At 53.6% G+C, this 27,602-nt stretch overlaps 8 protein-coding genes across 8 annotated transcripts; 6 read left to right on the top strand and 2 right to left on the bottom strand.

The window, feature by feature from the left end:
• Window positions 1–186: 186 nt before the first annotated feature.
• Window positions 187–740, top strand: OST2 (oligosaccharyltransferase complex subunit epsilon; the record flags this gene model as incomplete). Its single annotated transcript, XM_056220365.1, has 2 exons — window positions 187–411; window positions 552–740. The coding sequence occupies 2 exons, from the start codon at window positions 187–189 to the stop codon at window positions 738–740; spliced, it is 414 nt and encodes a 137-aa protein (XP_056065668.1).
• Window positions 741–1,368: 628 nt separating this feature from the next.
• Window positions 1,369–2,867, top strand: N0V89_011635 (uncharacterized protein; the record flags this gene model as incomplete). Its single annotated transcript, XM_056220364.1, has 3 exons — window positions 1,369–2,310; window positions 2,364–2,543; window positions 2,604–2,867. 3 exons carry the CDS (start codon window positions 1,369–1,371, stop codon window positions 2,865–2,867), a joined length of 1,386 nt encoding a protein of 461 aa, XP_056065667.1.
• Window positions 2,868–3,506: 639 nt separating this feature from the next.
• On the top strand, window positions 3,507–5,630 carry N0V89_011634 (uncharacterized protein; the record flags this gene model as incomplete). The annotated part of the gene is made up of 1 exon (XM_056220363.1): window positions 3,507–5,630. The coding sequence occupies one exon, from the start codon at window positions 3,507–3,509 to the stop codon at window positions 5,628–5,630; it is 2,124 nt and encodes a 707-aa protein (XP_056065666.1).
• A 1,442-nt stretch (window positions 5,631–7,072) lies between these two features.
• ARO8_2 (Aromatic/aminoadipate aminotransferase 1) lies at window positions 7,073–8,800 on the top strand (the record flags this gene model as incomplete). The annotated part of the gene is made up of 2 exons (XM_056220362.1): window positions 7,073–7,298; window positions 7,350–8,800. The coding sequence occupies 2 exons, from the start codon at window positions 7,073–7,075 to the stop codon at window positions 8,798–8,800; spliced, it is 1,677 nt and encodes a 558-aa protein (XP_056065665.1).
• Window positions 8,801–9,908: 1,108 nt separating this feature from the next.
• Window positions 9,909–12,018, bottom strand: CHS4 (Chitin synthase 4; the record flags this gene model as incomplete). Its single annotated transcript, XM_056220361.1, has 2 exons — window positions 9,909–10,150; window positions 10,200–12,018. The coding sequence occupies 2 exons, from the start codon at window positions 12,016–12,018 to the stop codon at window positions 9,909–9,911; spliced, it is 2,061 nt and encodes a 686-aa protein (XP_056065664.1).
• Window positions 12,019–14,395: 2,377 nt separating this feature from the next.
• On the top strand, window positions 14,396–18,099 carry CHS3_4 (Chitin synthase, class 3; the record flags this gene model as incomplete). Its single annotated transcript, XM_056220360.1, has 2 exons — window positions 14,396–17,633; window positions 17,684–18,099. The coding sequence occupies 2 exons, from the start codon at window positions 14,396–14,398 to the stop codon at window positions 18,097–18,099; spliced, it is 3,654 nt and encodes a 1,217-aa protein (XP_056065663.1).
• Window positions 18,100–20,103: 2,004 nt separating this feature from the next.
• On the top strand, window positions 20,104–22,152 carry N0V89_011630 (uncharacterized protein; the record flags this gene model as incomplete). Its single annotated transcript, XM_056220359.1, has 1 exon — window positions 20,104–22,152. The coding sequence occupies one exon, from the start codon at window positions 20,104–20,106 to the stop codon at window positions 22,150–22,152; it is 2,049 nt and encodes a 682-aa protein (XP_056065662.1).
• A 599-nt stretch (window positions 22,153–22,751) lies between these two features.
• On the bottom strand, window positions 22,752–24,009 carry N0V89_011629 (uncharacterized protein; the record flags this gene model as incomplete). The annotated part of the gene is made up of 2 exons (XM_056220358.1): window positions 22,752–23,256; window positions 23,384–24,009. 2 exons carry the CDS (start codon window positions 24,007–24,009, stop codon window positions 22,752–22,754), a joined length of 1,131 nt encoding a protein of 376 aa, XP_056065661.1.
• Between the last annotated feature and the right edge of the window lie 3,593 nt (window positions 24,010–27,602).

The raw sequence follows: 27,602 nt of genomic DNA, 5'->3' as shown, positions 1-27,602 counted from the left end.
TCATCGCTCCCGCGCCTTGACACCTCCGAAATGCCGACGTCTCCGCTTCAGCTCACATCCCTGTCAGGAACAGGTACACGTAATCACGCACGGGCCCCTCAACTCTCCAACTGGCCTCAAGCTCCAGAGCACCACCTTGACTCGAATCAACATTTCCCTCCCGGCCACCCCTCAATCGACGTCAGGATGGCGCCCAAACAAAGAGTTCCCGAGAAAACCTCCACCGCCTCGCCGAGCACGTCGAAATCGGGCAAGAGCGGCTCGCTGGACGCGCAAGAAATCGTGCAGGGTGTATGGAACAAATATGTCGAGAAGACTCCGCAGCGAACCAAGCTTCTGGACAGCTTCATGGTGTTCTTGGTCGTAGTCGGCGTGCTGCAATTCGTATACTGTCTGATCGTGGGCAACTTTGTATGTATAATCCAGCTCCCATCCTCATCGCGGGGTTTCACAACTACTTCTATGGCTATATGATGTGTTGGCGACTCTGTGGCGTATGTGGAACTTTATGTGACGGGCGACGTTGAGCAAGTGCTGACTCAATCTCACAGCCCTTCAACGCCTTCCTCTCCGGCTTCAGCGCAACCGTAGGCCAATTCGTCCTCACTGCCTCCCTCCGCATGCAGACCAACCCCGAGAACAAAGCCGAGTTTGAGAAGATCTCTCACGAACGCGCATTTGCTGATTTCGTGTTCGGCTCGTTAATCCTGCACTTCTTCTGTATCAACTTCATAAACTGATTGGCGAGCGCCTGAGAGTCTTGGTATAAAACTGTGAGCACAGTCACGGATGGAAGGAGAAGGCAGCTTGATTTGTGTTGGGCAAGTATCGGCGTTCAACGGGTGGCAGAAAATTCCATGTGATGTAAGTAGGGTTGGGTATATCGAATTTACGATATGAATATGTCATTCCACCGGTTGCACGTTGACGGTGATGCGTTGACTATGAAGAGTGTGCCGTGTGTGGGATAAGGAGATCTGAGCAACATCAAACTAACAGCGATCGTGATGCTCTAAACATGGGCGTCACGGTGCGATTCAAAGGGCTGTAGCAGCTCATGCCCAACACTGCGGAACGGCTTTCTTCATCAAAACTTCACGGCTACTAATGACGCTTCTAGCTTTGACCACGATTTATACCAGTGGGATGGTCTCACGACCTATCGTTCCTCTGTCCATACTTTGGACCTCTAGCTGCATTACCCCACGTCACATCGGCTACTAGTTCCGTCAATGCTTATCTACCCCTCTGTACTCAACACGCCATAAACGCATGCGCAAGAATATAATGGGATTGCATAACACTATTCCTACTCTTACACCATAACGGCTCCAAGATATCGTCTCCGACCCATCACTTGAATCCATCATGTCCTCTCGAACCATCTCCACCGAAGCAGTCCCTAGCTCAGTTCTCCATGCTTCACTCTCAATCGATCCACCTAACATCGTACGTGCACAGGGTCACTACCTGCACACTTCCACTGGCACCGCCATATATGACGCATCAAACGGTGCAGCAGTATCATGCATTGGCCACAACCACCCCCGCGTGAAGCTCGCCATGCAACAACAACTCGACGCCGTAGAATACTGCTTCGCCCCACACTTCACCACCCCGGCCTATGAAAAGCTCGCCAAGTTCCTCGTCGACTCTACCAACGGGAAGATGCAGAAGGTCTTCGTCACAGGCTCCGGTTCCGAAGCCATCGAAGCAACTATCAAGATGGCACGGCAGTACTATGTTGAAAAAGGGGAACTACAGAGGACGAAGTTTATTGCGAGAGATAGGAGCTATCATGGCAATACGTTTGGTGCGCTTGATGTGTCTGGTCATAAGGCGAGGAGAACTATTTATGAGCCGATGCTCGGAGGAAATACATCGCATATTTCACCCTGCTATCCCTACCGCGATCTCCGCTGGGGAGAGACGACGCCGCAGTATGTCGAGCGCCTCGCACAAGAGTTGGAAGACGAGTTCCAGCGTGTAGGCCCGGAGACGGTATGCGGAGTCGTCTTCGAGACAATGGCGGGATTGACGCTAGGCGCGGTCGCATCTGTTCCAGGCTACCTAAAGAAGATGAAGGAGGTGTGTGAGAGGCACGGTGCGCTGTTCATCCTCGACGAGGTGTTTGCTGGGATGGGGAGGACAGGATCGTTACACGCCTGGGAACAAGAAGATGTAATTCCGGACCTGCAGACCGTAGCGAAGGGACTGGGGGCTGGGTATGTGCCTATCGGAGCGCTGATGGTAGGAAAGAAAGTCGTGGATGTGTTGGATAGGGGGACGAAGGCTTTTGTGCACTTCCAGGTGAGTTCGGGGAGGTGGTGAGGACGGGTGATGGACAGCTGATAAAGACATAGACCTATCATGGACATCCGTTGGCATGTGCGGCGGCATACGAGGTTCAGCAGGTCATTCAAGATCAAGGCTTGGTCGAGAATTGTAAGAGGATGGGAGAATATCTCGGTGAGGCACTAAGAGCGCGGTTGGGCGCTCATCCAAACGTTGGCGATATTCGCGGACGGGGCCTTGCGTGGGCGGTACGTACATGCCACATGCACTTGACGGATTTAGGATTCGACGATACTGACGTATAGCAGATTGAGCTGGTCAAAGACAGGAACACCAAGGAACCATTTCCTGTAAAGCAGAAAGTTGCGCCTACCATCCATGCAGCGGGTCTGCAGAAATTTGAGATTGCCGTGCTCCCTGGTGGCGGCGTAGTCGATGGAGTGAATGGTGATCTGGTTGTTCTAGCTCCGGCGTACGATGTCAACCGCGAGGAAGTGGATCTGATTGTTCATCGGGCGGCGAAATCTATCGAGCATGTTCTCGGGCCTACCACCGTTGCTGCCAAGCTTTAAATTCTGGAGAGCCATCGGGACAACTTGTTACACTAGACGCGACTAATCCATTGCAGACTCGGAAACATTCTGAAGAAGCTGACCACCCGCTGAGGTACCTTTTCGTAACGGAAAGGCGGTTAACGGCACCGGATATAGAGGGATTCCGCGAAGGGACCAACGGCTTACGCTTTCATCTCATACGCTTCCAATGCATCCTAATTGACGAATGATTCAGATTATGAAGAGGAGTCCCCAACGCTGAGTTATAAGATCAAAGATGAGATCGCTGCCATAGACGAAGATAGGGAAATTCTCGTGATCGTAGCCTCGTACCCTGTCTCATCGACCAAAGTGAGTTCATTCAGTCACTCGCAACATAAATTTTCTTAAAGGTCCGTCCTGCGACTTCAGGTACATTGCATAAACGCACCAATCGCTAAGATACTACATGGGAAGCTAATGTATCTTCCGTTTCGCGAATTTACGGTGCCCCTCATTGAAGCCTTGGCCGACACCCCCACCTCGGACTTGTTTTAGCTGAGCTTCTGCTCTCCCCGACTACTCGAAATCGGTAACAATTACCTCACGTGCGCAGACGAGATACCAATTTCAGCAAGATTACGCACTTGATTGTCAAATGAGTCTTAAGCGTAAAACATGAGCTCAACGAATCCGTCGGCAGTCTCCGACGATCGACAGGAGAGGTTGACATATGAACCCTTACAAGGAGCCAGGGATATAAGGTTGGTTCGGATCTTACCTAGGGCCAATGTCCCCCATGGCTTCGACCTTGAACTATCAACTACTTCCTTAGACGATCCCATTCCGTACGTTGCGCTGTCATACACGTGGGAAGCCGCAGAGCTGGATCCCGAGACAGGAGCAAGTGCACCTCCATTGGAGTTCGAAGTTGGATGCCACGATGGCTACATCACGGTGACGGAGAACCTATTCGATTTCTTTCAGCGCGCCCGACAAACCGTGGATGCCTCGAAGATATACTACTGGATCGATCAAATCTCCATCAACCAGGCAGACCCCGTGGAGCGGTCGCGCCAAGTCGCGATGATGGGCAGCATCTACAAGGCATCTGGTAGCGTCCACATATGGCTAGGCAAGAACAACCCGTCGCCACAGTTCCTCTGGGTATATAAGTCTTTCATTCCTCTCATCCTTCGGCTTGACTCCGAACTTAGAGAACAAGGGATATCTCTCGACTCAAATAGCTGGGACTGCAGCACCTCTGAACTGATAGAAGGTCTCGGCGCCGAAGTATGCCAGAAGTGGCGAGAAAGTCGTGAAGCGTTCTTCTGGTTCTTTTATACTCGCCGCTGGTTCCTCCGTGCTTGGATTCTGCAGGAGGTTACACTCAAAGACCCGAGCCTAGTTCACGCCTCGTGCGGGGAAGAAGAGTTCGAATGGGAAGTGTTTGACACATTCACCCGATTTGTGGAACGAAGCTCGTGGCATCATTCCCTACCGTTTCTGTATGTTACTTGGGCAGAAAAGTTCCTGGGGCCCATGGTACCACTTTCGAACCTTTTGAAGAGTCGACGCTACATCGACATGCAAGTTCGTGGAGGAACTGAGCTTGAGAATTGGAAAGCCAACTTCGTCTGGGATATCGGCCCTCAGGATGAGCGCCAGATCTGGTATTCTATTTTCCTTCACTTTCTCAGGACCACACGATTCATGTCCGCTACGAATCCAAGAGACCACATCTACTCTCTGCTCGGTATGATGGCAGAATTCCTTCCGCTGGGCATGGAGTGCCCCGTTTCCCCGGACTACGAAGCCCCCGTTGTGAGCGTCTTTAAGGACGTCGCTACGCAAATTTTCATTAATACTCCTTCGTTGTATCTTTTGTCAACGGTATCGTATGGGCTTTGCAACGGCGAAATGTCTAACCCGGGTGAAAGAGTTGGTTGGCCATCCTGGGTTCCTGACTTTTCGAATGAGACTGGATTCGCCCCGAGCCTGTCTACCACCGTATACATGGTTAGCAATGGAGAGAAGCGCTACAATGCATCAAAAATCGATGTGACAGAGTATCAGCCCCCAACCGTTCGCGATGATATTCTCACAGTATATGGCGCTCAAATCGGCACCATTGGGAAGCGCAATGACCGGCGCCGAGTTGTGAGTGGGTCGGAGAACTTGCCCTTCTTGTGTTTCATCCTAGATCTTTGCACCAGAGGAGAGACCAAGTACCCAAACTCAAACCAAACGTGGATCGAAGCGGTATGGGGTACAATCATGGTAGATTGCATACCTGCTAGCTGGGATACTCCACCACCAGTACTTTTCAGGTCGTGGTTACTTCAACACCTCGTACGTGCCATAAAGTTCAAGGGCCGGTACGATGGCGGACCACCCTATCTTGAGAGCGCTATGATAGCAGCGGGCTTGCTTGAACGCATATCTAAAGATCCATACCTCTCCTCGGTTCTACCAACGTGGGAGGAGGTCACACATAAAGCAGCTGGTCACGTTGACCAAGATCATGTAGAGAAACATCCATTTGAGCTGCTCGCTTGCGAATCAATCTTAACTAGTCGGTGGTATCTGACGACCAGTGGGTATCTTGGATCTGGTCCAGTCTCCCTCATCGAGGGTGACGAGGTTTGGTTGCTCAAAGGAGGGAAGATGCCATTAATTCTTCGCAAAGCCACCGATAAGCAGTATCTGCTAGTTGGAGAGAGCTATCTGCATGGGGCGATGTATGGTGAGTTGATGACTGAGGACCTTATTAGCCGAATGGGTCCTGTTGAAATTATGTGACGCATTCGCCGTCGTAGCTCGCACCCCGAAATAGCAAAATCTGTATCAATTGTGATACTCCCGCGCTCAATTCTTCGTTGAAGGTTTCCACTTATTAAGGTCCACGACTAGGTATATTAAACACACTTGCGAAGATGTACGCAGCCTTGGCTATCGCCTTGCGAAAAATGAAGTCCTAAATTCGAGGAATCTAGACCAGTCACTAATCAGGCTTGATTACTCTTTAAACGGAATGGAGCTCATCCATCTAGGAAAGATTTATGCAAGCCTTGAACAAAAAAGGATTTATTTGGCTGTACTATCTTTAAATGACAATGCCATACTCCATGCTGTGTCAGACCGCAAGACACCGACAACCAGGCTTTCCTTGGTATCAGCCATATACATGCGTTCCAATAAGAATTTCCCGAAGACGTGTGAGACTGGTAAGTGGTGTCTGGATCGCAAGGGCTTGAAACGGGGGGATATTAGCAGTATAGTTGAGTTGAACAACAACTCGCTTGGGCCCGGTTTCTCTCACACTGTGTCGCGATACAAACTCCCAAGTCTGATTATTACGTAATTACTATCGACTCCCTCTTTCTGATGGTGCGTCCTTTGGCCTCAATTGTGACCCATACGCGCACCATCAGTATGTGTTTAATCTCAGGAGTAATGACCTGAAAAAAAAAATGTAGACTAAATTTTGTTTACCGGTCGGCATTTCGCGGCTTTGTTCACCGTAGTAGGTGCCTTCAATTGCCCATGTCGCCCCCGGAGAACTTCAATGAAGCTAACAATTTTGATCACAGGGTCCAACGGCGCTAACTCTACATATCCAGTCATCGTTGATTCGAGCCGCCTACGACAGAGGCACGGCCGTTCAAGGCCTTGTATTGCCTCTACATTGTGAGCCGTCGAGGAGCGACCAACAAGGTACTTTCCCGTCGGAAATCAAACTCTTCACAGCAGCTTTTCCATTCCGTAGCAAGAGATACGTCACGGTTGAGAAGATTACTGATAGTACAGCGGTTGTCGTGAATTCCGAATCAAACGGAAAACATCTGCTTGGACCGTCACTATGTAAATTCGGAGGGCGCGGTCGGCGTGTTCGGCGTACCTCGGCGTAGTGGGTCGGCACTGCCGTTTTTGAGACTTGGCCCTGCAAGAAGCGAAGGTGCGGGCCTTTCATTCGCTGGTCCGCTCCTAGCCGAACCGTAATTGCCGTTTGGGGAACAACAAAACTGCAGGTTGTACTGCAAGATTGTCCACTTCTACTGCGCTTTATCTTCGATCTCTGCTGCAAGAGCCAACCTCTGCATAAGGCGTGCATCCTTGTCGGTTGGAACGGGACTAACCATCAACTATTATATAATTGCTCTCTCCTCCCAGACCAACTTTTCCCATCGACCAACAATCTCCCACCACAGGAAGTTGAAAATCTTGATAAAGCGGACCTTGAAATGGCACCTCCATGTGCCATCGACCCCTCACCTGAGGTCACAGCTATCACAGATACCGCTGCTGTTACCCTTCCGGACTTCTTGGCCGCACCCATTCAGTCAAACGAGATAGGCAAGAGGAGGAGAAAAGCAAGAGAGGGTCAATGGGGAATTGCTGCACCGTCGGACACAAGGGACTTCAGGTTCAGAAACTATGAAGGCAAACCGAAGGCCAAGCGATGGGACCGTAAGCAATACACTCTCATGTTCCTACTTGTCTATGCTAACCGTTGAACAGATTACTTTAGCCATGAAGCCAGAGTCCGCAAAGGTAACAGGCTCAAGGGTGCGGCCAAGTTCCTGACAAGCAAGCCCGGAATCATCAGCTTGGGTGGCGGTCTGCCATCCAGCGAGTACTTTCCATTTGAGGAGGTTTCGATCAAAGTACCGGCGAGGGGCAAGTTTTCAGAAGCCGAGACCAAGGAGTCGGGCGTGGTCATTACCGCTGGGAAACACGACCTTGCCAACATGAAATCGACCTACGATATTGCAACAGCTTTCAACTACGGCCAAGGGTCAGGATCAGCACAACTTCTTCGATGGGTAACTGAACACACCGAATTTGTTCACAGCCCACCGTACCAGGACTGGCAATGCACCCTGACCATTGGAAGCACATCTGGCTGGGACATGACTCTCCGCATGATGACCCGACCAGGAGATTGCATCCTCGCCGAAGAATACACTTTCTCCGCTGCTGTCGAAACTGCCCTACCACTAGGCGTCCGCATGGTCGGCGTACCGATTGACTCAGATGGCCTCATTCCTGAAGCGATGGACGACATTCTTACAAATTGGGACGTCAATGAGAGAGGAGCTCGCAAGCCGCACTTGCTCTACACGATTCCGACTGGTCAAAATCCCACAGGAGCAACGATCAGCGGACCCAGACGACGTGAGCTCTACAATGTCTGCCAGAAGCATGATATCTTCATTGTAGAAGACGAGCCCTACTTCTTCCTCCAGATGCAACCATACACCGGCCCCAACGCACCCGACGTACCGCCACCAGTCAACCACAACGAGTTCCTGAAGACGCTCGTTCCTAGCTTCCTCAGCATGGACACAGATGGGCGCGTCCTCCGCATGGATTCTTTCTCCAAAGTAATGGCACCAGGTTCCCGCATCGGTTGGATCACTGCCTCCGAGCAGTTCATCCACAAGTACCAGCAGTATGCCGACGTCTCAACGCAAAACCCCTCCGGAATTTCCCAGCTCGTTCTATTCAAGCTCCTCGATGAGCATTGGGGCCACGACGGCTACCTCGACTGGCTAATCCACATGCGCATGGAGTATACCAAGCGACGCGACGTCATTCTAGGCGCTTGCGAAAAGCACCTGCCACGCTCGATTGTGTCTTGGAATCCACCCATGGCGGGAATGTTTCACTGGATGAAGGTCGATTTCAAGCAGCACCCAGACTACCCGCAGAAGAGCATCGAGACGATTGAAGAGGAGATCTTCATGCGGGTTATCGATCACGGAGCGCTCGTCATGCGAGGGAGCTGGTTCTACGCGAGTGAGGAGGATGCGCATGATACGCTGTTCTTCAGGGCGACGTATGGAGCTGCGAAGGCGGATCAGATCGAAGAGGCAGTAAGGAGGTTTGGTGTGGCGATTAGGGAGGAGTTCGGATTGGACAAGGAGATGGATGAGAAGGTCAACGGGTTGATCACTCCGGAGGGCTAAGCTGTGAGAGACTACATGGTAAAAGGAGGGTCGTTGCTACATTTATGATGATTACGCCCAGTTTGACGAACGCATGGCGGTTTTCGAAGCAAGCGTCTTTCAGCCTGCTGTTGAGCATTTCTCTGGCGTTGGTAGTCACGGTCGGTATTTCATAGCAAGTATACAATACATCGATATGCACACGAATTACAGCTCTCGAGTACGACCAATAGATTCATCTCATCGACTGTCCATATCCTTTCCCAAATCTATTGCAACATGCCTCGGCATCTCCGTACCCACAGCATCTGCAAAAATCGTGCCACGCCGCGTCGCCATCCACTTCGGCTAACCACGGACACGCAAGCACCTCAGCGGCACACATCAGAACAAGCACCTGAGTGACGTGCGCGGCTCAGGAATCCTTGCAAACCCTAACCCTTGAACATTGCCATGCAAATATGTGTCCCGATGACCACCCTATCGGACACCGGCTTAGATCTCGCGGCAACGACGCGACCCTAGCGCCGCGAACAGCCGTCGTCAACAGAGACTAGCCATCGCTTCGCACAACATGCGATCTCCTCGAGATGTCTTCACTTATAAGACTAAATGTACAGGGTGTAGGCACGCTAAACTAACTATGCACTGGTCGATTCTGGCTTAACACCTGATGTAGACCAGAGTCCGCCCTGAGATCGTGGTTGACAGAATGATGAGCAGTTGCACAAAGACGCCTGAATTTTCAACAGACGCCATCTATTCTTCTGCACGACATGCTCTCTGACTACCATTACGCTATTAACTCGCTAGCAAGGTTTCCTCGCAAACAATGGTTGGGCATCTCCAAAGAGAGCCCATCCAATAACACGCAGCCAGGAAGAATGCGATTGATCCAGCATGCAAAAGCCCATATCGCCAAGATGCCACCGAAATAACTCCAAACATGAGTGGTCCAATTGCGCGCTCGGAAAGAGAAGAGAAACGAAACGACGGGTCCCGCCGAAGATTAGTCAAGATGATGGAAAAACACCCAATGCCAATGTCAATGTCGATGCTGGACGGAAAAGCGAAGATCCGTGCTAGTGCAACATGCAAACCAACGCCCAAAAATGCGGTCTCCAACTGCTCACATAACCAAGCAGTCCTTGTCGTCTTTGCCTCCCTTTTTGAGTTTGCTGTTTTTGTCGTTGGCTGGGACATGCGATTGCCCGGAGGCTGCGGCTTGAATGATTGCAAGTCGCTGTTTGGCTCGTTCGTCGCCGTGATCGGCTGCTTTGACGTACCACACGTTTGCTTCGAGGGGGTCGCGGCGGCACCCAATGCCCATTTCCGTGAAGTAGCCGCAGGCGTATTCGGCTTTGGGAAGGCCTAAGGAAGTTAGCCCTGACAGACATCGAAGAGAGAAAGTGCTACTTACCATGCTCTGCCGCTCGTTTGGCCCACTCGTATGCCTCGTTTTCGTCCTTTTCTAGCACTGGTTCAGCGCCCACCATATACCACGCGCATAGGTTCATCATCGCTTCGGGAATGTCGGCTTGCGCAGCGCAGTTGTAGTAGTGCACCGAAAGTGCGGCATCCTTGGGGCAGCGAAGCTGACCATGTTCGTAGCATTCGCCCAACTTCAGCGCAGCTTGTGCATGCCCAAGCTCTGCGGCCTGAGTGAATAGCTGAATTGCATAAACCTCATCCTTGAAAATATCTTCACCATAACCCGTCTCGTGTAACAGGCCCAATTCGTAGGGAGCGTTGTTGTACTGATGGTCGGCTGATTCGGTTGCTCGTTTAAGCCACTTGACACCCTCCCGGTATTTATTCACCAGACCCATGTCGCCCGTGAGGCACGCCTTCCCCAGGCGAGCGGCAGCACCAGGATGGTTTTTGGAAGCTGCACCACGATAGAATTGTGCAGCTTTGGCGTAATCCTTCCGGCACCCCCACCCGAACTCGTAGCAAAGCGCTGTGCGGTACCCCGACTCCGCATGCCCGTGCTTGCTCGCAGCCACGAAAAGAGGGAAGGCGCGGTCATAATCGGGTTTGTCCTTGTTGAATAAACCGGACGCATAGCCATCTGCAAGAAAATATTGCGCAAACGGATAGCTGCGATCTGCAAGTTTCTGGAGGATCTGCCGTGCCTCCCGAAGCAGCTCCGAGGGTAACAACCCCTGGTCATCCACGGAGGGGTCCGCTGCCATGATTTCACGTGCGACCTGAACCATAAACAAGGCAAACTCGTACTGCACTGCGCTATCTTGCGTCTTCTTTACGTTCGCTCTGTACATGTCAAGCGTCTTCTTCGAATCCAGCAGCGATGCATTCGCACCCACAGCACCACGAAGCTGAGCATTTCCTATGTTCGCAGCAGGAGCAATTTGCTGGTTGTACGGAAGATTCAAAAGGTCGACATACGACACAGGTCTGTTATCGGGAGATCTGCGACTGGCGGACAGTTGCCTAGCGTAGTTGGGGGGACCGTTGGAAGTAGGGGACGCCGAACCCCCTCCCACCGACAAGCGTGGTGAACCTCGACTCTGAGCATTGAGCTCAGTGCCAAGTGTGTACGCAGAACTGGGACGCTGGAGTGATGTGAGAGGAACCTGCAGAGGTGAGTTGGCTTCAAAACCGAAGTTGAAGGTGTTCTGTCCCCCGCTATTGTCGCTCTGCGAAGAGTGCCGCGATCCGGCATCTGGAGAGTACACGGCACCACGCGGCATAGACGATTGACGTGGAGGTGGTATCTGGGGCCTAGGCTGCGAATCGTGGGTATACGAAGGATCGGGAGTATACCTGGAGGGGTCGTCTTCCTCTGGTATGTTTGCAACGTCCATTTCTGCCACAGACGAGTATCTTGCATTGTACGAGTTGTCGCTAATGTTCAGTTGGCGAATAGGAATCTCCCGCGTTATAGGTTCGACGCCTCCTGCTGCCATGTCTGGTGTTTCCCTCGAGGGTGTCGGCGCGTGGCTGGTGGAGCTGGGCACCATCGACGAGCCAGACTGCATCGATTCGCGAGCGCTCGCTGTTGTGTCCTCATGTTCATCGATGCTGAAGGAGGGGATGCCAGACGGCGTGGCACCGGGTAGAGGTTTTCGTCTGAGAGACTGTGTGCGACTGTCCGTACTGGAGCGGCTCGATCGCCTTGTTTCGAAGGAGCTGTCGGGTCGGCCGGTCGAGGCTTCGTTCGGAAGTGGCGGCAATGCTCTTGTGGGCGCTGGAGGGATTGCCTCAGCCATGGCCATGATGCGTGAGAAGGGTTTTCGAGGGGTTGCTACGACTGTGGGAAATGTGTTTGCCTCCAGGGCTGCTACCCTGACTCGCAGCACCCAACCGCGGGGTTACAAGATTCGCCGGGGCTGTCGACCTGAACAATAGGCCCGAGCGAGTCAAGATGGATAGTAACTACAGAGCGCGGAGAGTCGCGCAAAACCACCTGGAAGTACACATGAGCGGTGTGTCTTGGGCAAAATTTTTGGGGCAAGGTGCATCGCACAGGTGCAGCCTGGGAGCTCGAGGATGATCTGCATAGGAATGGGAAGGAACTCACCGCGGAACGGAAAGTCGGAGCTACCGGCAGGGTCTGTGGCAGTAGACGAACTCGTACGAACGCCCTAAACCACGCCTTTTTTTCTTTTCTTCTGCAAGCCCAAGTGACTGAAATAGCTCACGACTGGCGCGATGCAGGGCCTCTGGGGCGCTACCGTTTGACCCCACAAAGCTGCGTACGTTCCAATACTCAGCGCAATACCGGCCGCCCGTATCCGGCCCAGTCGAGCTACCTTTGCAACGACAAGCCTTCCAAAAGTCCTCTGTTGTAGTCGAGGAGCGAATTTCGACTCGGTTCCGCCCAGCGCGGTTAGGCGACGTCCAACAATAGGCGGCAACAATCGCTGGATTGTGGTAGGATCATAGACCGGAAGTTCGAATGGGCGAACGGCGCAGCGTTACGTACCGCACTGACTCAAGGCGGCTGAGACCCTGAGAAGTAATGTTGCGGTTGCACGCAGGCTGGCGTTGATATAATGACTGCGGATTCGAGAGCTTGGACAGAGCTTGAGACAGCGTAAGAGGCAAGCGTCGTGCATCTCGCCATCTCTTTGGACTGTCGTCACCGCCAACAGTCCGTGATGGGCGGACATGTGCACAGGAATGAGCCAATCTCATTGGACACATGTGCTCGAAAAAGCCAAATCGCCGCAAGGCATGCAAGCCTCCCCACTTTAGCTTCCAGTTCATGGTGGCAGAAGTGGTCTTCAGCGGGGATACCACCCAGTCTGCTCGTCAATCTGGGACCGCGCGACGAAGTTTAGCCAGTCATGCGGACCGACAGACATGGCGTTTCACTCAAGACAAAGACTGATACAAGTTACGTCTGCCACGCCTGGTACGTATCCACGGGTAGCCGCCAGTCTGACAGGCGCAAACCGGCGCGTTCGTAGAGAAGGGCTGCAACGCAATGCGGACTGCAACCATGGGGTGCACATTGGAAGCGTCGTAGATTTACGTCGACCAGGGTCCGATAGGCTGCATTGGATGGCAGCAGCTGCACGTAAGAGGTAACTGCAGATGCATTTGGCGAGCCTTCAGCTTTCGGCATGGGCCGTCGCTACCAATGGAAGCTGTGTTTGCTACCCATGTGGCAGCTTGCACGCAGTCAGCGGATCCTTGAGCTTCAACTTCAAATGTTGCGTGCGAGAGAATCCACGACCGCCGCAGTAACACGACGTGCACCTCAGCCCGCTCTCATTTGTCCCTGTGTCTGTTGTGCTTTGTGAGAAGATGCGTAGGTACGATTGTCCCCGAAAACAAACAGCGCATATGACGCATCAACAGGCAAAGTGACCGGTTTCTTCTGGTCGCCCGTCGTGTGAATACATCTGGAAATGACGATGTCCAGAGGTGGTTTCACGTCGCTCGATATAGCCGGGGCCAGGCTAGCCGAATGGGCGACGAGCAATAGTGCATCCAGTGTCGCGTTGTGGCACGCCGGAGCACTCACCGTGCACGTGGACGAGGTACCAAAGTCGAGAGTACAATACCGGCGCTCCGATACAGACACCAACCTCCACCTCGCGATTCACATGCGTATTGCACGAGGAAGCCGCAAAAAGGGTGCACTGCCCTCGAGCGCGCGCGAAACAGAGAGGGCTCCCGCTTCAGTGTTGGGGTCTGCCGCCACCGTCACCTAGCCGTTCCTAGAGCAACCTGTAAATAGCGGCCAGTGCTCGCGCATCCTTCAGCGGGGCGGCGTACGATTCGCTGTGCGTGCCGGACTCGATCAGGGGCACTCCTGTCCATCGCCTGGCCGTGGTTCCCACTCCAACCCCAGCCTGGAGGCTTGTTTTGTCCTTCGTTTGACCTGAGTGTCGTTCTTTCCGCATACGCTGTGTGCATTTTGCCGTCGCTCGCTGAACTGCGAAGAGCCGCAGCCGTCTCCCTTCTCATCAGCCGAGGACACACGACCGCCTCGCACCCATCTCGTCCCTCACTCCGCCAGCTCAGCCTTATCCCATTCTTCATAGCAACTGCCAACGCTCGACGTCCTTGGACCTTCTCCTCGGAGCCGCCGCGCCTATCTCGCTGGCCTTGTGCCACGCACGCATTCCGCGGCTGCATACCATGTCTCTGCCACAGCGACCCGACGCCTCCTCGCCGCGGCGGGAGCGGGAGCGGGACCAGCGACATGTCTTTCGAGAGAACACGTCCTCGCGACGCCGCCGCACTTCCGACCTAGAGAACACGCGATCGCACGAGCGCACGCCAAGTAAGACTGGCACCTATTCCATCACCAACCGACCGCTGCCCTCGCCGGGCACGCCCGTCCCAATGGACCGCGACCCTATGATGACTGCTGCACCCCACGGCTCCCGTTCAATCGAGCTGAACCGCAAGCGCAGCCTGGTCCGCCCCGAGCGGCAACGCATCGACGAAAACCACCCCAACTATCACTACCGGAAGCATGCGAAGAAGATGCCCGTCCACCCCTCGACGACAGGCAACGACCCCATCAGAGAAAGCAGAGAAGAGTATCCTGAGTCGGAGACTGTGAGCTCAGAGAGCACCGACGTGAAGCCCCCCCACCTTCGCAATGCATCCGGTGGAGGCTACAACGACAAGGATGCTCCTCTGGAGGAGGAACCGCCCCACCAGCGAAGGCTGAAACGAAGCAAGACGCAGGACAAATTGGAGAGGCAGCGTCAGAAAGAAAGGGACGCCTTGCGGCCGCCGAGCTTGTGGAACGTGTACTGTGCTATCATAACTTTCTGGTGTCCCAATGTGGTTCTCAAGTGCTTCGGAAAGGTGCAGAAGGCCCAGCAGCGCGCCTGGAGAGAAAAGATGGGGCTTTGCAGCATCATCATCCTCATTATGACCGCCGTCGGTTATCTCACTTTCGGTTTTACCGAGACCGTCTGTCCTGCTGGAGGCGGCGAGCGCCTACAAGTCAACAAGGTAGACACGGGCTTTTTAATCATCCACGGCAAGGCTTACAACCTCCTCAACTCGCATCACCCAAGAGCTTTCGGCATCCAAGAGGGGCAAAACGTCTTGTTCGACCTTTCGGAGAAGCACGGAGGACAAGACGCAAGTTTCCTGTTCCAGAACGTCAACGGAGCCTGCAAAGGGCTCATCAACCTGGCACCTGGCTCGGATGTGCCAACCAACGCGAACGGCGATCTGGCGTGGTATTTTCCCTGCAACCCTTTTAACCAGGATGGCTCTACCAAGCCCAATACGACTGTTGGTCGCTACCTTGGTTATCAATGTCACACCTCGTCTGACGCTCGATCGGCTCTTTACAGCTTGCGCACCGCTGGAGATGTGTATTTCACTTGGGACGACATCAAGAACAGTACTCGCAACCTTATGGTTTGGGGCGGCGATGTGCTGGATCTGGACTTGCTCGAATGGTTCAACAAGACCCAAGTCAGCGTGCCTGACAGCTTCGAGAAGATCCGGACCAATCCCGCAGTAAGAGGAGTGGATGTGACGCGCGCGTTCTCCTCCAGCTCTGACAAGCAGCTCGCCAAGTGTCTGACACAGATCGTGAAGGTCGGATCCATTGACACGGAGAGCATTGGCTGCATTGCCTCCAAGGTTGTACTTTATGTCTCGCTAGTGTTCATTCTTGCTATCGTCTTAGCCAAATTCGTACTAGCTCTGGCTTTCCAATGGTTCATCAGCAGACGGTTCGGCGCAACCAAGACTTCCTTAGGGCCTGTCGACTCGAAAGAGCGCAAAAAGCAGATCGAGGAATGGAGCGACGACATCTACCGCCCCCCACCAAGGTTGTTGGACTCCGCCGGTCCTGACAGGAGCAGCAAGCGTGGTAGCATCCTGCCGTCCACCTCTAGGTTCACCAGCCCTTACTCCATGGAAAAAAATGTCAAAACTCGCGCCCCTCCTACGACCATGACTAGCCAGAGTGCCTCGCGTGTCCTCTCAAGCTATGGTGGCAGTGGCATGTACAAACAGGTCAACGCCAGTCAGGGAACACTGCCACTGGATCATAAAGCCCCAGGAAGCCGATCTAGCCTCCTGCTTTCTGGAACGACTGAGCAGTACCGCTCAAGCGTTTACGGTGAGACTGAAGGTCCTGGTCCCGCTGGATTTATTCATGAAGCTGTTGTACCACAACCACCACCTGAGTGGCAGCCATTCGGCTACCCATTGGCTCATTCTATCTGCCTGGTGACTGCGTACTCCGAGGGAGCTGATGGTTTGCGAACCACACTGGACTCCATTGCCACTACAGATTACCCAAATAGCCACAAGTTGATCTTGGTCATCTGCGATGGTATGATCAAAGGTGCTGGGGAAGATCTCACTACGCCAGAGATTACTCTCGCTATGATGAAAGATCATGCGGTGCTGCCACACGAAGTTGTTCCTTTCTCGTACGTCGCCGTCGCAAGCGGTTCGAAGCGCCACAACATGGCAAAGGTCTATTCTGGATTCTACGATTATGGCGAGAACACCCGCATACCCACCGAAAAGCAACAACGCGTCCCAATGATGGTCATAGTCAAGTGCGGAACTCCTGACGAAAAGAAGAATTCTAAGCCTGGCAATCGTGGAAAGCGAGACAGTCAGATCATTCTGATGTCGTTCCTACAGAAGGTCATGTTTGATGAGCGTATGACGGAACTTGAGTTTGAAATGTTCAACGGCATTTGGAAGATCACTGGGATTTCCCCCGACTTCTACGAAATAGTGCTCATGGTCGACGCGGACACTAAGGTTTTCCCTGACTCCCTAACGCATATGATCTCCGCCATGGTCAAGGACCCAGAGATTATGGGTCTCTGTGGAGAGACCAAGATTGCCAACAAGCGAGATTCGTGGGTTTCGATGATCCAAGTTTTCGAATACTTCATCTCCCACCACCTGTCCAAGTCATTCGAATCAGTTTTCGGTGGTGTTACCTGCCTTCCAGGATGTTTCTGCATGTACCGTGTCAAGGCCCCGAAAGGCGGTCAAAACTATTGGGTCCCTATCCTTGCCAATCCTGATGTCGTTGAGCATTATTCCGAGAACGTGGTTGACACGTTGCACAAGAAAAATTTGCTCCTGCTCGGCGAGGATCGGTATCTGTCAACGCTGATGCTCAAGACGTTCCCGAAGCGCAAGCAAGTCTTTGTGCCCCAGGCTGTCTGCAAGACCACGGTACCTGAACAGTTCAAGGTGCTTTTATCGCAGCGAAGGCGATGGATCAATAGTACGGTCCACAATCTGATGGAGTTGGTACTCGTGCGCGATCTGTGCGGTACCTTCTGCTTCAGCATGCAGTTCGTCGTCTTCATTGAGCTTATTGGTACTTTGGTACTGCCTGCCGCCATCGCATTCACTTTCTATCTGAGTAAGCCATCCGTTTCCACCCGATTGCTGCAACCTGCTGACCATGATTAGTCGCGATCTCCATCAAGGCCGCCGTGCTGCATACCGCGGCACCTGTTATCCCGCTGGTACTACTTGCCCTGATTCTGGGTCTGCCTGCCGTCCTCATCGTGGTCACTGCTCATCGGTGGTCGTACGTGGCGTGGATGTTTGTCTACCTGTTGTCGCTGCCCGTTTGGAATTTCATCCTGCCAACATATGCTTTCTGGAAGTTCGATGACTTCAGTTGGGGTGATACGCGCAAGACGGCAGGCGAGAAGACGAAGAAGGCAGGTCTTGAGTATGAGGGCGAATTTGATAGCAGCAAGATCACGATGAAGCGGTGGCACGATTTCGAAGCAGGTAAGCGCTCCACACAACATGCGTTGAAGGTTCCGATTATGCAAGTCCATTCACTGACTTTGTACCCTTGCAGAACGGAGACTTAAGAACCCGACCGGTGGCGGATGGTCGCAGCAATCCACAACATCTGGTGGATGGCCGCCGCCAATGCCCCAAGCACCATCGCAGCATGGGTACGAATCGTACTATGACAACTAGATTTCTTTACAAGGTCATCAAAATCGCAAAATGGCACAACTGGGGATCCGGACTGTGCTACGTGAGCAGCATGTTGTTTTTGCCGCATCGCCAAGGCTGTTGCATTCTCGTGGAGCGTTATGGGTTGGCCTGTCCCTTGTCCTCTTTTCTCGTGAGCTTATTCCTTCTGGGCATGTAAACGTTGAATGCGGTAACGGGACCTGGCATGTATAGTGGCCATGTAGCCTTTAGTCATAGTGGTAATACTCATATTCTTGTCATCACCAGGGCATGTCGTGCGGTAGCTTACTGTTGTGCTTGATCGTGGGCGTCTAGTTGCATGCTCGTACAGGACGGATGGGGTGGAAGTGTCTGAGCCGTTTGTTCGGCGCCTCGCTAAGATGTTGGCCCGTTGTCGATGCGAAGGGAGAGGTGGGACGGCAGCGGTGAGGGCTCGGGTACAGCGTGCTCGCCTGAGAAGCGCATATGGAGTCGCACAGAGGGTCGGCGAAGTGGCCTCTTTGGCCGCTACGCACAGCACGCTCGTGATACCTTGCAGAGCCCGACAGCTGCGCTTTTGTCCAGAAGAGGACGTGACGGTTCGCTTCTTGAGGCTGCGGCGCTGCAGAGAGGTTACACGAGCACAGTCGTGGACCAGTCAGATGGAGGCCTGGGAGGAGGGGGTTGCGCCAGCAAGCAGGTCGCACGTATGGGGCCGGAAACGGCGGAGGGAAGGGTCTTGGTGGGCGTGCCATGTGTTGTGGGGGTGCACTGATGGTGTTGGGGAAGAGAAGGGAGAAGTGCTAGAGAGTGCGATCGGATGGAGGCTCGCAGGACCTGACTATGACTGCTAGGATACACCCGGGCAGTCAATCTATCGATATGCTCGCGATGCATTGGACACGCGTAAGCTCACAGCTCAAGGTGCCAAAATGGTGCTGGGCGTGCTGCCATGTGTCGCTGTGCTTGTGTCGCGCCAGCGAGGGAGGGATGGATCGACTCCCCGCTTTTCGTGCGTGATGCTCGTTGTGCGGTGCAAAGATTTCCCCTTCCATCGTCGCACTAGCCGTCTACGCACGCTGCTCCCGTCCGCATGGCCATGGGGTGAGCGTGCAGTGTGCCTCCGCCCGTTGGGCTCTACACAAACCGACGCGACGCCGAGCAGGGCAGCGCCTGCCCCGCGACTGTCATCTCGAGCGCTTGCAATCACATCTGGAGGCGTCTGGCCATCCTATCCCGTCGCTCTCCTGGCCATCCTATCCCGTCGCTCTCCTGGCCATCCTATCCCGTCGCTCTCCTGGCGGCTCAAAGGTCATCAAGGTACATCCGGCGGTCTTCCTGTGAACGAGGGTTTAGTTTGACGTGTGCTAGCAGCCGCTCTCCCGCATTCGCCACGGGCTCGGTAGCTCCATCTGGACCCATTCACCCCTCGACGCCGCAACACTTCCAGGTACTCGAGGCAAGGAGCCCGCCCGCGCACCCAAACGATAATACTTAGCGACGCTCGACGATACAGGCCGTCAGCCCGATATTGCCGTCGTGATCGTCGCGTCCAATAGTCCCTCAACTTCCGGACGTGCATAAAGGCGCAGCAAGACAGCCGCTGCCCCCACATCTCACGCTGCCAGCCGTTGACTCGTCCAATACCCAACGCAATAAGACGCACCCTCGCATGTCGTAGCCACCGTCAAAACACCACCCAGCGCGCGCAGGACGCTGCCCACGCCGTCCCTCCTGCCTCGCGCCTTCCAGAAGCCGCCGCCGTGCATGAGCGCCTTGCCCCGCGCACACTACTGCGGCGCCCGCGCTCGACATCCAAGACTCGCGCACCCGTACGCCCGCTTCAACGCACTCCATACTTCTCGCCAGGGCAGATCGCTGCAAAGGGCTGTCGCATGGTTGGCCAGATAGCCATGCCCAGCTCGGGGCCATCCGGACAGAGCACTCCCTCCTCAACCCACGATAGCACCGCGAACATCGTTCTGCCTTCGTTCACGGCACTGGCCTCGGCGACTGGGAACGCAGGCCATCCCGCACCGTACACGTCCTACGAGATGTCTGCTGCTGAGGCGCTGGCTGCGCTTCCCAGCAGCAGACCGTCCACAAGCCATACCGAGGACGGCTTCCAGGACGGTGTCGACGAGAGTGACGATGACGGGGGCATCCCGCTGCTGGAGGACTATGACCAGAGTCAAAATTATGGCCTCGATCTGAGTCACATGCCCGCATCGTTCGCCTTACCGACGCTTTCCCCGCCAGACATGGCCTATTTCATGGACGAGCCCCCGGTCCCCTTCATACCTCCGACCGCCATAAGCATTCTGAACAATGTTAATTCCTACCCCTGGGTGGCGGCGCCGGCACTTGATCATCATGTTTCAGCGCTCGAGGCCCTCTCTATGGATCAGGATCACACGCCTCCAGCTACCATGCTCCCGCCAGTACCAGATCCCTTTTCTGTGAACGGTCTCGCGGAGTACAGCGGGACCCTCATGCACCAACATCTCCAGGACTATATGGCTCACGCCTACGAAGACCATTTGAACCTGCAGGACAACACCGCTTTCATGAGCCCGCACCTTTTCTACCTCAAGGAGTCGTCTAAGAAGGACATTATGATGGGTCTAGAAGAGGCGGAAGGCGACCATTTGTCCGTCATCACCCGGGACGACCTGGCAGGGGAAGACCGTGATTATCAGGGTATTATTTGGTCGAAGCGTATGCCGCGACGCGAGTTCCGGCAGAAGAGGAAGCAAGAGGAGAGGGCTAGACTGTCCAAAGCGATGCGGCAATACGGCCCATCGCTCCCATCGATCCCCCCTAGCGAGAACTTCTTCTCGTTCCGGAGGATGGACAAACGACATCGACCGTGGGGTCCGCATTTTCAACTCCGTAATATGATAGCTGCTACTTCACGACAAGACATATACTATGCAGAACGTCTGAAGGGTATATTCAGGACAGACGTATCAGGATCCGACGCCCAACCCATCATTGATACAACCAAGCATACTGTGAACGGCAACACGCCCATGATTACCACCATGGCAGCCATGGACGATGTCTTGATTGCTGGCGGATTCGAAGGCGAGTACGCCGTGGTCGATCTTGCCTCCAACAATGGACCTCATACCTCGATGGACGTCATCCGTGATTGGGCTCCGGAGGCGAAGTCTTATATCACGAACCACGTTCACCTTTTCAACGATCGCACCTCCTACACGCCACAAGCCGTCTTGAGTTCAAATGACTATAGTCTACGGGTACTAGACTGCGCGACCAACACCTTCAAGTACAAGTTCCCCTTCAAAGCGGCAGTGAACTGCTCCGCCACAAGCGCCGACGGACGATTACGAGTGGTCGCGGGCGACTTTCCCGAAACACTGATCACCAATGCAGAGACTGGCGAGATCCTCCAGACACTGCGTGCGCATGAAGGGGACGCCTTCGCCTGCGCGTGGGCAGACGATGGCATCCATGTGGCATCCGCCGCGCAAGATGGGACCATTGCTGTATGGGACGCACGCTCCTGGAAGCCCCTCACTGTGCAATCCTCGGAACTCTCCATTCCCCGCGTCCTTAAGTTCTCGCCCGTAGGGTCTGGGCCACGCGTTCTTGTTTCTGCAGAAGCAGACGATTATGTATCCATCATCAATGCTACAACCTTTGACAGCAAACAAGTATTCGACTTCTTCGGGCAAACGGGCGGCGTCGATTTCACGCCAGATGGACAGAGCCTGTTCGTCGCGAACAGCGAATTTGGGCTCGGTGGTATCATCGAGCTCGAACGAGCGGGCGGGTGGGATGCCACGAGGATCAATGCAGGCGTCGAAAATACGTGGCAGGAAGACGCACTCGTAGATTGGGGCTACGAAAGCGACCTCGACGGCCACCACCGCGTGGCCTGCGGTGCTGAGGAAAGAAACCGACGGGGTCTCGACCTTGGCTGTGTAGATGTTTGAACGCGGATTGTAGATGCGAACGTTATGAGGTATAGTTATGGAGGCTACTCACATGTATTTGGTATCTTTCTCTTCTCTTCCCTTCCCCTCTCCTCGAGACTTAATATCTTGCGATTACGACTGTAATGATATAGATGAGTTCTGTCGGGTTTATATTATTTGCATCGGCATATAGCATTAGCGTGGGCTGCATGGGAACGAGCAGCAGTGGACTGGGTATGTGTATAGTTAGGGGTGTTGTGTGCTGCAATGGATGGGATATATCATAAGACGGAACTTACCCTCGCGGGTACTTGGGATTGGAAATGGACTTGGGCTCGGACTGTATTTAGCGGTGGAGTGGCACAATTATCATATTGCATTTTACCACTGTGCGTGTGCTTCTTGAGCGTGCGAGTTGGCGCGTTGGTTGTAACGTAAGGATGGAGCGTGATGAGGGACGCCTGCGTGGATGTCCAACATTCCATGGATGCAAAGGCGCTGGACATAGGCGACAGCAGAGCGTTCATCCAATGCCCATCTGCTCTCACTTCGCGCTTGTTCGGATATAGCATGTATCTCTTTGTGGAAAAGCAATGGAATGTAATTCTATATGGATATCATGAAAAGCCTTTCGGCGGCATATTAGCTTGCACAGGCGTACTAGCCGCGCTCACACTGGCCTGACTCGACCCGCTACTCCGCACTCTCTGTCCCTTCTGACTAAGATCGTCCATGGGTACCAGCTGCTCCTCGTCATCGCCATGCCGGACCTCGAAAGTCGTTGTGTACGTGATAGCATTCGCGGCATTCTTCCCCGCGAACTCGTCGTCGTGGCCCATGCGCGTCCCGCTCGCACTGGCGTTGTGTCCGCTCCTGAGAACTCCGGAGCGGTTCGTGCCATACTTTGCGTAGTATTGATTCGAAGCGTATTGCGTGGAACCGAGGGCGCGGGGGAAGATGCGTACGAGGATGAGACGTAGGGCGGGCATGCAGGCGCAAATTATGCCGACGTTTATTTCGATGGTGGACCAATTTGAGGCGTCGGCTTGGTCCCAGGTGGGGTTTGTGGAGTTGGCGAAGGTGATGAGGGTTTGGAGACGGATTATGGAGATGACGGTGACACTGAAAATGGATGTTAGCACTGTTATTGCGCGAGACGGAATTTCGTGAACATCTCGATCCGATGAGACCCTGTGCGAGATATGGAGGGAAGATATGGAGGCGAGATATTGAGATGCGAGCCACTTACAATGTGCCGACGAAGAACATCATTGCCACGCTGACTTTCTTCTTCCATGCCAATTTCAGTTGGCACACTTGCCATAACGGCAAAACGAGCATCCAGATGTCGAGAGCAATACTAATGACAGCGTTCGCCCAACCGAGAGCGTTCACGTTGACGCACTTTCCGTTCAGGTGTTCGCCGTCCCACTTCTCCCAATAATGGCTGATCGGCTGACATTGGAAGATGGCGGCCAGTATAAAGGCAATTCCAAAGCAGATGTTGAATGCAATTGTCCCCCAAAGCAGTCGCCGGATCGATTTCGCTGGGAAAATCCGCAGGAAGAAGAACAGCAGTGACAGCTTCAACATGGCCACGTTGAAGAAGTACAACACTTCGATGATATAGAACCATTTTACGAAAACCGTGATCGTCCCAAAGGATAAAGTCCAGACGTCTCTTCCGAGCCCATGCTTGATGGTTCCGATATCCTGCACAATGGTCGATGGGACACCGAAAACGAGAGTGGCGAGAATCATGTAGTCGTCCCATCCCAGTTCACCCGCCGAGAAGGTAGCTTTGAAGAGGATACGTGCGAGAACACAAGCTGCAGATATCGTCCCCAGAATGATGTTGGTCAGCTTCAACGTCATGTTCCTGCTGCGAACAGGAGCGTGGCATGTTGTCGTGGTGATGTTCTTGGTCGTGAGCGCCTCCCTCAATGTGCATGACTGGAGCACACATCCCTCCACTTTGGCATTCAGTTCCGCGTTCGTACAGACACAAGTCGTATTAGTCAATTCACAAGGGGACGCTGCGATGGCCTGTGTAAGACATGGCAGCTGGAGAAGAGTCAGTATGAATCTTAGGAGCCACAGTCAATTGATTAACGTACCGCGCAAGAAGGTAGCTGGGAAATCACAGCAGTCAAGCCGGATTCCTGCGATTGCTGTGCGAATCCTAGAGGAGCAAGTGCTAGAAGCAGGAACGATATGCAGGGTGTGAACCTCATTGTATCATTGAGCTACCGCACTGCGGAGCGAATGTCTCAAAGAGACAGCGAAAGACGGGATGTGTAAAACTCGAGAATCTGGGAGATGGTAGGATATCACAGGCTGAAATGCCAGCAGTCCATTCCTCTGGTACGTACTAGCGACCCGTCGCAATGCATAAGATTAATACGAGTCGTCAACCGCCACCACACCAGGCTGGACGATTCGCTACATGATGCCTTCACGTGAAACTTAGTGCTGATTGACTGCCAGGGACGGCAAGGGCCTGGGACAGACGAAGCTCGAACGCGCTCGACTCCACACAAGGCGAGTCCAGCAAGTGGGTCGACGATGGACGGTGCACTTCGATTCGAGCGTGCGTGTTTCCGCCATCCGGACCGATCGCTTACGGCATGGGTATGCTTGATGGTGGGAGAACAGCGTTCCAGTGTTGAGATTATCCTCATCATAGGATAGGCGAACCGAAAGATCGCGGGTGAGTGAACGCGCCAGTCAATATCGCTTGATCGTTTCAGTTAGTGGGGCCGCAAATGGCGCGCGCCTTTCGAAGAAGTGCCTTCTACGACAGGAATGCTGCTCCGTTCGCACATGCGCCAGGCAATCCAGCCGCGGTAAAGTGTCGCGCGTGTATTTAGGAGTTCGCCGATGGACGTAACGTCGTCAGGTACCATAGGTACTGGGAAGTATCAACTGTGCCACAGGAGAGCAGATTTTCCCATTCTTCCCCACTGGCATACATAAACTTTGTGCGTGTGCAGCAGAAGTTGCAGACCGGTTATTTGCGTGCAGCCATCACGAAGGCATTGAACACCCCACATGGGGTGTTCAGATAGAGTTTGCAGAGACGGAAGCCTTGTGGAAAGCAGGGGCAGCGCACGGGCCCCTGCTTAGGCCCATTGTCGGCAGTGGATCTTCCAGAAGGCAGGCACGATCGCTTGGCGCTTCGCTCTCCCACTGTTCCACGCAGATCCTCTTCGCTACACATGCCTTGCACACAGACCTGCCTGAACGGCTCATTGCCGAATCGTTCATGGGTCGCACCTCATCATACCACGGTGTCCTCGGTAACGTCGATGTGCCATCGCCCAAGAGTTAATTCTCTTCGCTACAGCCGGCGGATTCACCCGGCACGGTCAAACGAACTTCCGAGGGTAGTTGTTCCGACAAACTTCCTAGGCGCAACACAGACTTTCCACTAAACATAGTCTCCGTATGTACATCGCCCGTTTATGACAGCACACCATCTCGACAGCAATTAGCCGTTGTACACATACATAGGTCCATCATGCGATCGACGACTCAGTTTCCTCTTATGACACCGCGACCACACACTAACACGACGTGAGCTTCAAAACTGCTCGGCAGTGGTGTCTTCCGTTGGTCAGATGCGTTCGCGCACTGGCACACTGTACACAGCTCAATGGAACAGACTTTCTGAATTCAGAGAACTACAGTTCGAAACATTTCTCCACGGATCGACCAACATTTCCAAATCTTGAATCACGGCCAACTTCAACTTTGTTGCTACTTCGCAGGTCTGCTCGTGTTTCGTTTCACGAGCTCGCTTCCATGTCTCTTACCACCAACAGCCCACTCATCCTCTAGCGGACACAACTCCCGTTAAAGACATTCGCGTGCACTCCACGTGCGGTTACCACATCATCGTCCTCTTTTTAAGGTTTCGACTGGCACTTAATGCAGTAGTGTGGGACCCCCTGACTTTAGTCTCGGACATATTCCCCTCCCAGTCCAGGTTCCCTAGTCCTACAATTTGACGCTCGAGCACACCCGACGTCAACCTGGAACAGAATTTGACACCTCTTGCAAACGAGGAGTGTCTGGCTCCGCAAATGGGCCAGCCCTATCGACAATCCCGGAAGATCCCCCCGTCTAAGCGATGCGAATTTAAGTCTCGAGCCTGGGCACATGGGGAATAATCTCGCAAATAATATATTGGAGGCCCAACACTGACGTTGACATGGGAAGGAAGTTGCTCTCGGCTCCTACCGCGGCTCTTGAGGGTTTGATTGAAGGCCTGAGGCAGAGCCGCATCCCGCGATCCAGGTTGCCGGCTCGATGCTTACGGACCCTGTGTCGCCCCAGCAGCATGCGCGGCCCAAGTATGCTCGTTTTCAGAACTGCCCGCGGAATAGAAGCAACTCCATGACAACTCTTCAATATTGTGGCGCTGTTGACGCCAACTACCCCATACCTCGCGTCTACGGAACCGACGGCCATTCCAGCCGATATCGATACTCGGCTCGATACCCACTAGGGATCCGAACTGTGGCGTGACCTCCTGCGCAGTGACCGCTTTCGAATTTCTACCGATGTCGCGTCGAGCTCTTTCATGCATTAGCCATGCCTGTTCGACACCTTAAGTGATCCTATGAAACTGTCTCGGGCCTGAGGCACCTTCTACAATGCGCTCGGCTCTCCATTATTCAACATGCCAGGCCTCGATGCCACTTCATATTGTCCACACCATTGACTTGTGTCAGACTTGACCACTCGACACTGATGCCCTATTAGGCGGAATGGAAAGAATGGCTCGTGCATTACACTCGACCAACATGACGGGTGCGTACATCTTACCAAAATCGCAAGACGGCTGCTCATCACACGCGCCTCTCCATCGGTTATTCTTTTACAACGTGTCTGTGCCTCGATGGGGCGTGACCACTCCACTAGGGAGACATCATGCGCTACTTTGCACATTCTGCATTGCTATGCATATCCACATTCGGCCGAAGGTAGCGGATCTTGACATCTGTCACAGCTTCAGGCCTGTGACTGTGCACCGCGATCGACTCGGGCATTTGCATGCGCAGGGGCTGCTCCGCAGCTTTCCACCTCACTGACCCAAAGCAGATAATTATCTGATCCGATTTTCACGCGATTGAAATCGTCCCAAGCAAGATGAGGAAAAAGAGCGACGATCTCTCCTTTTCGCGTAGACTTTATCCTTTGCTAGCAGATTCGGGAAAACCGAGAGCTGATCCCTTCTTTTCACGTCGCATACATTTTCACTCACCGCCAGATTAAGGTAGACGCAAACGCTGATCTCCTCTTTCCATCATCGGGCCGTTTCTAATGTACGGGTACTCCACTCACTGAAGCTTTTTCGCGAGTTTTTCCCACGTGGCTCTGTCATGCGGATGCAGATCTGTTGCTAGGTTTTGGAAACGGTCACTACTGTACTGAATGGCCAAGCCTTCGCAGTAGCGATCGAC

This window comes from Didymosphaeria variabile (assembly GCF_027946475.1).
Source record: "Didymosphaeria variabile strain IMI 356815 chromosome Unknown scaffold_9, whole genome shotgun sequence".
NCBI classification, from domain to species: domain Eukaryota; kingdom Fungi; phylum Ascomycota; class Dothideomycetes; order Pleosporales; family Didymosphaeriaceae; genus Didymosphaeria; species Didymosphaeria variabile.
Note: the sequence above shows the minus strand (reverse complement) of the source record. Positions and strands in the feature narration are given on the sequence as shown.